Source organism: Dryas octopetala, chromosome 4 (genome assembly GCF_963921425.1).
Source record: "Dryas octopetala chromosome 4, drDryOcto1.1, whole genome shotgun sequence".
Taxonomy (NCBI): Eukaryota; Viridiplantae; Streptophyta; class Magnoliopsida; order Rosales; family Rosaceae; genus Dryas; species Dryas octopetala.
Window position 1 is genome coordinate 3,604,003 of NC_141369.1, and position 11,473 is coordinate 3,615,475.

The 11,473-nt window shown below is 36.6% G+C and overlaps 2 protein-coding genes across 2 annotated transcripts; one reads left to right on the forward strand and one right to left on the reverse strand.

The window, feature by feature from the left end:
* Positions 1-2,728: 2,728 nt before the first annotated feature.
* On the reverse strand, positions 2,729-4,665 carry LOC147286236 (flavonoid 3'-monooxygenase-like). The gene is made up of 2 exons (XM_086240423.1): positions 3,689-4,665; positions 2,729-3,497 (listed from the first exon to the last, which is right to left on the reverse strand). Exons 1-2 carry the CDS (start codon positions 4,595-4,597, stop codon positions 2,868-2,870), a joined length of 1,539 nt encoding a protein of 512 aa, XP_086096549.1. The 5' UTR covers positions 4,598-4,665; the 3' UTR covers positions 2,729-2,867.
* A 364-nt stretch (positions 4,666-5,029) lies between these two features.
* LOC147286237 (linamarin synthase 2-like) lies at positions 5,030-6,974 on the forward strand. Its single transcript, XM_086240252.1, has 2 exons — positions 5,030-5,554; positions 5,771-6,974. Exons 1-2 carry the CDS (start codon positions 5,038-5,040, stop codon positions 6,703-6,705), a joined length of 1,452 nt encoding a protein of 483 aa, XP_086096378.1. The 5' UTR covers positions 5,030-5,037; the 3' UTR covers positions 6,706-6,974.
* Positions 6,975-11,473: the final 4,499 nt, after the last annotated feature.

Sequence of the window (11,473 nt, forward strand, 5' to 3'; positions counted from 1 at the left end):
CGGACAACAAACAGTGCACCAAAAGAGGGGATGACCTCCAATAATTGGTTTTTGCTTCGGTTCCTGGAAGGGCAGAACCCAACTTGTGTGAGACTGACAACTTGCTTCGGTTCCTCCAACTTGCTTTGGCGAATCGTGAATACTGATTACGATGCCATGCAAAGACAAGCTCCGGCCATCTTGAATCAGTCCTGTAATAAATTAATGATAGTGTTCAGGCACTACAAAAGTAACATGCATGCTACCACAGGGATTTCTCTTTGATCATTGTTATGGATTTTGGTCTCTATTCATTGAGCTCGATCAATGTACTCTCTTATCAACTATATCTGATCCAACGTGATCATTATTAGATTGGTTATAGCTTCTATGATTAAGATTCATTCCTATGCCTCACAAGGATACAACCTAAACTCGAAAAACACAATCAAGTCACATCCAAAGTCATTATGCAAAAAATGATTACAAATTCTATAAAATCCTAGAAAGCAATAAAATGATTAGCATATATTCACATACTAGCTCCCTTTACAAGACCATCTGTAGAATTCTCAAAGACTGCTTTTGTTATTAATCTTAAGAGTTAATTATACTTACACCCCCTGAGGTTTATCGTGTTTTCACAAACACTCCTTGGTGTTTCAAAAATTACACATACATCTCCTGAGGTTTCAAAACTATTGCATATAACCCCCTACATGCGAAAAAAATAAATAAACAAAAAAGAAAATATTTGTATTGAGGTTGGACCTTACAGCTTGAGTAATCTTATTAGGCCATTTCAACCCTTAGCATGCTTTTTTGCATAATTTCTCATCATTTTTCGTCTCACTATAGAAGATTATATGCAACAGTTTTGAAATCTCAGGGGGTGTATGTGTAATTGTTGAAATCTCAGGGGGTTCATGTGAAAAGACGATAAATCTCAAGGGGTGTAAGTGTAATTAACTCTTAATCTTAATGCAAAAGCTGCAGCTCTGGATGTAATCAAACCAGCCAAAAAAGACTGCATATTTACAACTACAAGAAGATCGAATCAAGAAATGAGTGGAAAACAATGTGCTGCAAAGTCAAACTAACATAGTAAACTTTGTTGTTGTTCCATGCAAAATTAAATTAGCATAGTGATCCTATGTTCAGGCTGACCTCATTTTATGAATGGTTGTTTCCATATTTACTAAAACAATAAATAAATAATTTTATTCTAATGTGGGAGCTCTTACAAGTTACAGCTATCAAATAAATCCTAATGAAGTCTGAACATATGTATCTCTAGGATGACCAAGAGAATCCAAGATTGGACAAACTCTTCATTAAATTATAGCGGCAGATTACAACTGATTCAAAGTGTTCTGTATATTATACAAAGAGATGCAATGCAAAATGTTGAGAAATGATGAGAAATTTTCTCTGGGATGGTCAAAGCCACATTAAAGTTAAAGTTTTTTTTGGTTCAAAGGAGATACAAAGTATATTGTTAGTAGTACAAGTTACAAGTTATAGGCGTGTGGAAAGTTAGGGCCTGTTTGGTATCCTACTCAAATTTTTTTTTCAAAAATTAAGATTTTTTTTTTAATATGAGTTTCAAAATCAATTTTTAAAATTTGAAAACTTGTTTGGTATGAAATTTGAAAATAGTTTTTAAATTTAAAAAATGATGACAGTTAAGAAAGAAGGAAGTGTAAAAAAAAAAGAGAAAAACGATGTTTTATTATTTTTAAAAATAGGCACGTTTTTTAATTTTCTTCTAAAAACTCTTTTTGAAAATAGTCTACCAAACATGTTTTCTTGACTAAAACTTGATTTTTTACTTTTGAAAAATAAAAATAGTTTTTTAATAGAATACCAAACATGCCCTAGTAACACCAGGACTTGAACCCAAGACTTGATACCTCTCTTACTAAGAGAATGGCCAACTCAACCAAGTTGAGTTGGTTAGCAGCACTAAAGCTAAAGTTAAATGGACAGATGTATGCCTACCAAAGCAGAAGGGTGAATTAGGACTTAAAAGAGTGAAAGAATGGAACAAGTCCTCAATGACAAAAGCACATATGGGCTGTGTCTCTCAAGTTAACAACCTTTGGGCAAATGGATTCATACTATACTTTATATTAAGAGGTAGATCTTTTTCGGCACGCCTTTACCTCAGATTGCTCATGGACAATCAAGAAGCTCTGGGAACTAAAGGGTGAAGTTTAGAGCTTCACTAGTCAAAAAATTGGGATTGGCATCTCTACATATATCTAGTTTGATAATTGGCATCCCTTGGGACCCTTATATAAGAGGTATGATCTCTCTTATATGTGCTTTCCTCACCAATCTCTATATAAAAATCTCAGAAGTGTTTGTTCAAAGGGAGTGGAAATGGCCCAAGAGGAGGAATAAAGTATCAATGGAGATTGAGGTTAATTTGCTTGGGAAATTTTCAGTTGAATCAGCAGCAGCCTGATAAGACTGAGTGGAAGGTTTAAATGGCAAGTTTACTCAGAAGTGCTGGAGAGAACTGATGAGAACCAAATTAAAGGATCTAAAGTGAACTGGTATAAGGTTGTTTGATTTCCAAAAACCATTACCAAAAATGTTGTTGTACTCTGGTTGGTCTGCAAGTAAAGATTACATACTAAGGACTTATTAATCAGAAAAGGTATGCACATTTCAGACTTGTGCTCTGTCCTCTGTGTAATAATTCAACTGAGGACAAGAATGTCCCACTGGAAGAGAGTCAAAATCTAATGCCACAATGGTCGTCTACGGTACAATCTTTTTATTCCAAGACGAATTATTTTATTCATGATTAGTAAAGTCCATGACAATAATAAGGTCTAAACCACAGACAGAAACACAGGACAGAAACAAATGAAATACAATCACTTATAGAGGTGGATTGGAAGTCGAGGTTCCGGGATAACGGTAACCGGGACTTCAGGACACGTAGTCAGACCATAGCGTTCCACCATGCATATATCTTCAGGTTTCATACCCTCGGGAAATTTCCAATTGAAACCATGGAACACATTGGCAACTGTGGTTCGAACAAGCCTAAGTCCGAGGTTGTAGCCAGGGCACCTTCTTCGGCCCGAGCCAAATGGCAACAGGGTGAAATCCTGTCCCATCATACTTATTTCCCTGCCCTGCAAAAACCTTTCCGGCTTGAATTCATAAGGATCATCCCAGTGGTCAGGGTGCCTCCCTATGCTCCATGTATTTATCAGGACAGTTGTTCCTTTAGCTATGTCATAGCCTGCTACATTGCAATCCTCAAGTGCGAAATGTGGTGCCAGCAACGGTGAGAGTGGATGTAACCTCAATGTCTCCTTAATAATAGCCTCTAAGTAAGGCATTTCGGGGAAATCATTTTCTTGCACCCATCTTTCTCGACCAATTACTCTGTCAAGCTCTTCCCTTAACTTTGTAAGGACTCGGGGGTGTCTAAGAAGTTCATGAATTGCCCATTCCATTGTGACTCCAGACGTGTCTGTGCCACCAGGCATTAGGTCCTAATATAATATAATTTAGGACAGCAAGAAATAATTAATTAGAATGTAATTGGTACCATTAAACACAAGCAAGCCTAATGAATATACTATGTATATAAAAATGTACTACTACGTACTAACAGAGAAAATAAAGATTATATAGAGGAAATATTATTTAACCTTGAAATTAAGAAGAAGAATGTAATACTAACATGGACTAAAGCCTTGACAGCTTCCGTGGTGAGCTTAGCCTCAGGATCAGTATCCTCGTCAGAGAACTGCAGCAACACATCTACCATGTCTTTAGGAACAAAATTCTTGCCAGCTAATTCCTTCTTGGCCTTGTGATCAGCAAGCACGTAGTTGTGAAAAGCTTCGAACTTGTCATTCAAAGCCTTCATTTGCTTAACAAATCCCTGCAGGTCAAAGATACGCAGCCACGGTATCCAGTCGCCAATATTGAGTACACCATTAAGCACCATCCACTCATCTATCATCTCATGAAACTCACTTATTGACACAAGTGAAGTGTCAGTTTTATGGTCACTGAAGTACTTGTCGCTTAATACCACCCTGCTTATGCTGGAGAGAGTATAACTCCTGATATGGTTTTTGAGCACCACTGGATTTCCTCTCTGAGCGTAAAGTCCGGAAAGGAATCTACGCCTTTCCTCAACACGAATATATTGGAAGGAATCAAGCCTTTTGGGAGTGAATAGCTCTGTTAGGTAAACTTTGCGCGCTTTTCGCCAGTGTGGTCCATAAGGCGCCCATGTCATGTCTTGGTAATTGTAACCAGTGTATTTGCCAGAAGCCAGAGGAGGCCTAGAGGCAAACACATTATCATGTGTCTTTAGGAATTCTTCTGCCATTTTGGGCGATGAAGCAACCACAACTGTGCCGGAACCATATTTTACCTGCATAATTTCTCCATACTTTTTGGCTAAAAAGTGAAGAGATATATGTGGGAGGGTACCAAGCTGGTGTAAATTGCCAACAATAGGCCATGGTTTTGGACCAGGTGGAATTCTTTTTTTGGGATTTCGTTCACGAATTTTCTTTGAGATAAAGGCCATTGCTGCTAGCCATGCTAAGGCTATAACTACCAGAGTACTCTCCATTGGTTTTGGTGGGGGAAAGCCACACTAGGTTTTGGTGTGTGATCACTCATCAGTGCAGTGCATTTATTTATTTATGGTAGAGCCGGACAGGCTCTATTAGGGGAAGGTCTATTCTGTATTATTTTTTGTTTTTTTGTTTTTAATATTAATTGGGAAGTGAGACTGATATTTATTTGAATTTTGATGGTACCAAACTCCCAGTTGTTTCTTAAGTTGTAATTAGATGAAAAAAAAAAAACTTTGATGTGCCCATCTTCAAAATGACCTGTCATGACCTGTTTGGATCATTGGATGGCAGAAAATAGAAAATTAGAAATGAAATTCAAATGCAGATGAAATGAGAAATAATTGTTGAAATTCACTTGAAATGAAATGGGATACATCATACATATATATGCCACACATTGGGCAGGGATTAAACAAGAGCTTGAATCAACAAAATGGAAACGAGTACTACAAAACCTCATGCTGTTCTGGTCCCGTGGCCAGCACAAGGCCATGTTAACCCTGTCATGAGATTTGCCAAGCTCTTGCATTCTAGAGGCTTCCATATCACTTTTGTCCACACAGAGTTCAATTACAACCGTTTAATCCGATCCAATGGCCCTGATTCTGTAAAGGGCTTGCCTGATTTCAGGTTTGAGACTATACCTGATGGAACGCCGCCACCATCAAATCCAGATGCAACACAAAATGTTCCTCTGGTATGTGATTCATTAAGAAAAACTTGTTTTGGTCCTTTCAAAGAGCTCTTGGACAGGCTTAATAAGAATGCTTCTCCGCCCGATGTGCCTCCTATTTCATGCATAATTGCTGATGGAGTTATGAACTTTGCTATTAGAGCTGCTGAGGCTTTGGGCCTTCCTGGGGTTGCATTATTTACTTCTTCTGCTTTCTCCTTCATTGGATATTTGCATTACCCCGAACTCATCAAAAGAAGGATTTTTCCATTTAAAAGTAAGTAACTATTACTGAACCATGATTATAGGACCGGAAACTCTTTAGAATTGCCTCTAATTCAATCCAAATTCCATTTAGAGTTGACTTTTTAATAAGTAAATTTCTTAAGACTTATTTTCCTACCCAAGGTTCTTTATTTGTTGTATTTTCATTTTCATTTTATCTGGTAATCTTTTTTTGGAGTGAATATTGTAGAACAAATTCGTTTTGCAGATGACGACTATCTCACTGATGGAACTCTTGACGACTATCTCACTGGTATGGGCAATAACATACGCCTGAAGGACCTTCCAAGCTTTTTCAGAACAACCGATCCCAATGACATCATGTTCCATTTTATGAGAGAAGAAGTAGAGGATTGTCTAAAAGCTCGTGCCTTAATTTTCAACAACTTTGAGGAATTTGAGCAAGAAGCCTTACAAGCTGTCATATCTAAATTCAATTTTCCAAACATTTATTCAATTGGGCCTCTTTCCTTGCTAGAACAAAAGCATGTCCCGAAAAGCCTATCTGAGTCACTCAATCCAAGTTTATGGAAGCAGGAAGCAAAAGTTTTCGAGTGGCTAGATAGCAGAGAACCTAAGTCTGTTTTGTACGTGAACTATGGATGTGTGGCAGTAATGTCAAGCCAGCATTTTCAAGAACTGGCATGGGGGATTGCAGATAGTAAGCAGCCATTTTTATGGATTATTAGACCTGATGTCGTGAAAGATGGACCGGCAATGTTGTCCGAAGAATTTTTGGAGGAGACTAAGGATAGAGGATTGCTAGTGAGCTGGTGTGCTCAGGAGAAGGTCCTAGGCCATCCTGCTGTTGGTGCATTTTTGACACATTGTGGTTGGAACTCTATGACAGAAGCTATATGTGGTGGTGTGCCTGTGATCTGTTGGCCTTTCAATGCTGACCAACAAACGAATTGCCACTGCGCGTGCACTATATGGGGGATTGGGATGGAAATCAATCTTGATGTGAAGCACGACGAAGTTTCATCACTGCTTAAGGAAATGTTGAAAGGGGAGAAAGGTAAGCAAATGAGGATGAAGGCTCAAGAATGGAAACAAAAGGCAGAAAGAGCTACTGATGTTGGGGGATCATCTTATATAAACTTTGATATGCTCATCAAGGAGGTTCTTCATAGTGAAAATTAAGCTATTAAAAAGGCCAATCTCTTGATTCGATCTATTCTACATTTTATATGCTAGAAGTTGCACGATTTGATGAACACCATCATTTCATCTGAAGTCTTTGAACTTGTTTCTTCTTTTGCGGATTTGTTAAGTTTTCTGGTTGTTTTCCATTATCTATGTATTTTTGCCGAGGAAATTACATAATCAATATTGCTTATTTGTTCTTTAATTTTGCAATCTTTGGACATTCATCTCAGAGATGGTATAGAAGATGAGCAATACTTATTTGATGGCGTGAGTAATGGTCTTTTGTGAGTATTTTACGAATGTTGAACTTTTATGAGATGTGCAAAATGAAAATGAAAATGCGTTATACTTGAAATACTTTGCTATGACCAGTATTCACTTATTGCTTAGCATTTAATAACTTCAATGAATGAAAAGTAAATAAAAAAATTATTTTCAACAGGCAGTCCCCATGAAGGAGATCCTGCCCTCAATGAACCATAATTAAATCATGCAGGTGTATTTATGTAGAGACAGTTCCATATATGCATTCTAATTTCATTACACAAGTCAAATAAACATGCTTCAATATTCAACAGGAAGATCATAATATGAGCAGTTCAATATATTAGCAGGCTTGCATCAATCCAATCTCAAATCGAGGCAAAGAGGGAATAACTAATAACTTCTTTTTTAGTTCAGTTTTTTTTTAGCGTTTGATCAAATCAGTTTATACCCCTACGATCATGCAAGACTAAATCAAAGCAAAGAAACTAAGTTGCATACTGTCCTGAATTGCCTTTATGTAAGTCTTATTTATTCATTCCCTTTTTAAAGCCAATTAGGATACCTAATTACTACCTTATCCAACACAATTTCCTACACTACTACAAATACCCCCTTTAATATCGGTGGAAAACCAATATTAAAGGGGTAAGAAACCGAGCTGTGCATACGTGATATTAAAGGGGGGGGGGGTCCTTTTATATCGGTTTTCCACTGATATCTTACATCGTTTACATATCTTATTTCGTTCAGTTCTGATATAATAGTTCAACAAACAATATCAGTTTTAATAGGGAACGAATATGAATATGAATATATATCGATTTATAGATTGATAACCGATATCTAACACGTTTTACATAACATAGTTTGTACACATCGGATATAGTATAGCTATAAATGATATCGGTTTTACTATGGAACTGATATGCAAATAACATTATATATCGGTTTATATTTTGAGAATTGATATGTATAGTGGATTTAATGTTGTATTTATGAATGAAACTGATATAAAAGTTTAATAAAGTGGCTTTCAATATTGGGTTTTTAAGTATAACTGATATTTATGATGGCTTTAATATCAGTTTGTTAAAGATTTAATATCTTTATCATGTGAAAATTGATATTAAATACTTTAAAAACTGATATGTACACTTACAAACATATAGGTTTTTTCAAAAACCGATATTATTGATAAGATTTGTAAAAAAAAAAAAAATGATTCGTAAACAGTGGTAGCTAGATATCAATTTATTTTCCTGTAAAATGATATAATTGATATTCCTGAAGCCATTCTCAAAAAATATGTATCCATCCATTCTCATAATTAAATCCAAACATCCATACTCATTCTCATAATTAAAATCCAAACATTCCAACATCAAATGTATTCATGAAAGGAAAATTAAAGTATTACAAATCCAACAAAAAGCTGCCCCCTAAATTAAGCTACCCCTAAACCCTAAATCTAGCTTCCTTTCAAGCACTAAATTAATATAGCTCTAGTGATGCCTCCATTTACAAATTATAGGCATGGCAGCACTATAGCTATATGTTAGAAATAATAGCTAGTGATTGATCATAATAACGATTATTATAGAAAACGCAGCGGAAAGAATAAATTAAAATTTTTCTTATCAAACCCAATACCTAGGATACGATCATATGCATATATAGAATTCAAATAACGAACAATAATAAAGACATACCTTCTTTTGTTCGTCGACGGAGCTATTCTTGTCCATGGTGGAATCTTCTACTCTTTTGATTCACCAAAGCACCACAAGTGTCGTGCCTCTAAGAAATAGTCCACAAGGAATTGATCAAGCAAGGTAGAAGAGAGAGATGATCGGGAGTGCTAGCTTCCTTCAACTCTCTTTTCTCTCTATAGTGGCCGGCTGCCCTATGTGGGTTATCTCTCTGTTTTTCTGCTCTTTCACAAACACACAGCAAGTGAAAGAATGTACTCTCAAAGTCTGAACCTTATGTGACACTTGTATTAACTGATGATAAATAACCTTTATTTATACTGTTAGTAGGAAACTAAATTTCCTAAAGTCCATAGGGGTGGCCGGCCATGTAGGGGGGATGGGATGGGTTGTTGGGATATTTTATTTATTTAACTTTTATCCAAAATAAATTACAAAGTCAAACTTGGTTGATCAGACTTAGGTTGATGGTTTTATCCAAACCATTTACTAAGTCAAATATCCCAATATTATATATATCCATATATATATATATTAATATTTCCATAATATAAATATCTCATATTTATTATTATGGGCTTTGCCTAAATCCAACTTACTTGGGCTTTGGGCATTGCATAGGTCCGACCCAAATATCAATTATAATTATAAGCCCAAATTCAATTTGAACTTTAATTAATTATTCCCAATAATTAATTTTCAACCCAATAATTAATTATATCTTCCATCTACCATTCTATTGCTTGGTCATCAACCTTATATAGAGTGTGACCTCTTAGATTCTAATTCTTCTGGCAATGGAATTTATCGTCTTCCATTAGAAACACTTCTAAAATAAGAATAATTAATAAATGATCTTTATTAATTAATTCTTCATTCCACAAGTCACGAGTGATGCCTAAGAAAATATCATGACTATCCAGAACAACCAGAAAGTTGGTGAACCTATTCAATTATTATCAGATCGTAATAGATTCTCTTGTCATACAATAACCCGAACATGAACAATAAGGTATGGATAACTCTTTGTAAATCCCCTGTAAATGTTCTTATGTATTGTCACGCCCCAAAACCGGACCTAAAGGAAATTGAGCTTGTAGCAGCCGGCGTCTTCTGCAATTAACCTAAAATTGATCATCACCATTGCTGCCTCACCCTCGAACTAACTGAAGAGAATAAACCTGTTTAAATACCGAACTACCCTTAGAAGTACGGGTAGGCAGAGTCAATAGCAGTGCGCGTCACAATGGCTCGTGAGCCCGCCGGAAGGTGTGTTACTATTCCTTTTATTAAATTAGGCCCAAGTTGATAATTATTTATCAAATTACATACAAAAACTCCTCGGTCAACCTAGGTCAAACAAAAGTCAAAGTCAACAGGGTTGACCTGACACACCCCCAAAAAGGTTGTAAACAATGAAATTCCCATGTGTGAAACTTATGCATTAATGAGCCACAAACTAGTCACTTAAATCAAGAAAGTACAATAAAATAAAATAAAGTAAAAGTTTACAAATAAAGCGGTATTCACTCGCTCTATGACGAACTACTAGCGCTCGAAAAGTCGATCGAAAACGATGTAGGCGGGGTATCGTTGTCCGAAAGTAACTCAATCACAACCATCGCGTTTTCTCTACTACGTTTGTGAAAAAGCCGCTGCACCACAAACCAAGGTGCACCGTGTAATAACCCGACCAAATTTCACTAGGAATTTAAATTTTGTTTGTTGTGGACTTAAAAAGGACAAAGGAAAGTTAAGTTGTGGAACCCAGAAATTTGGAGACAATTACGAATGTTTGGAGATTTATTTGGGAGTAACTAAATTAAAGTGAATAAAGTTTGGGAAACTCAAAGTTTCAATTTCGAGCCGTTAGAAAAAAATGGTGCAACACGAGTGAAGCCCATGGGAGTTACGGAACAATTTTCAAACCTCAGAACCGTGGTTGGTAATTTATTTAAGAGCATTGACGTTATGCCCTCAAGAGAAAAGTTGGGTTTTTAATGGGAATTAATTGAGAGGTATCTCTTAAAATTATGAAATTAGCATAGTTAAATAGAGTTTAAATGTGTGAACACATAGGCGAAAACGAGTCCTAAATTGAAGTTTGGTGGAAAGAAATGTGGAGATCTTTTTAGAAGGAGGGGCATTGTGGTAAATTTCAACCCCAAAAATGATTTAAAATGGGAGCTGCTATTTGCACACCCCTATTTTTCTCTTTGCACACAAATTTCTCCTACACACCCCCTATTAATTTGTCAAGCATAAAATTTCTTTTTTACACACCCCTATTATGACCAAAATACCCCAATCTCACAACCAATTCTAAATTTCTCTTTACACACCCTCTCAACCCAAACATTACACACCCTCACAAACACACACCCCCACAAACATATCTACACTACACACCCCCTACACATCTCACCTCACAGCCACAATTTTCTCATTTGCCGACACACCCCCACAGCCACCATTGCCGACACCCACCATTGCCCCGACACCCACCATTGCCGACACCCATCTCCGGCTTCATCACCACCGTCATCGCCGTCGTCAGCACCGCCGTGAACTCCACCACAGCTCTAATATTCAGTGAGTTTCTATATACATTAGTTGTAAATGTAAATCTAATACTTTTTTATCTAATTTGAATTAGTTAATCCATCCCAAATACCTTTTTCGTCTATTTCACTAGATTTGTAGGGAGGATTTCGGCTTTTGGAGTGAGCATTTTCGGGGTTCCTCCATTTTCTGATTTCGCAGCTCGTTCGGCACTGGTCTGCCGA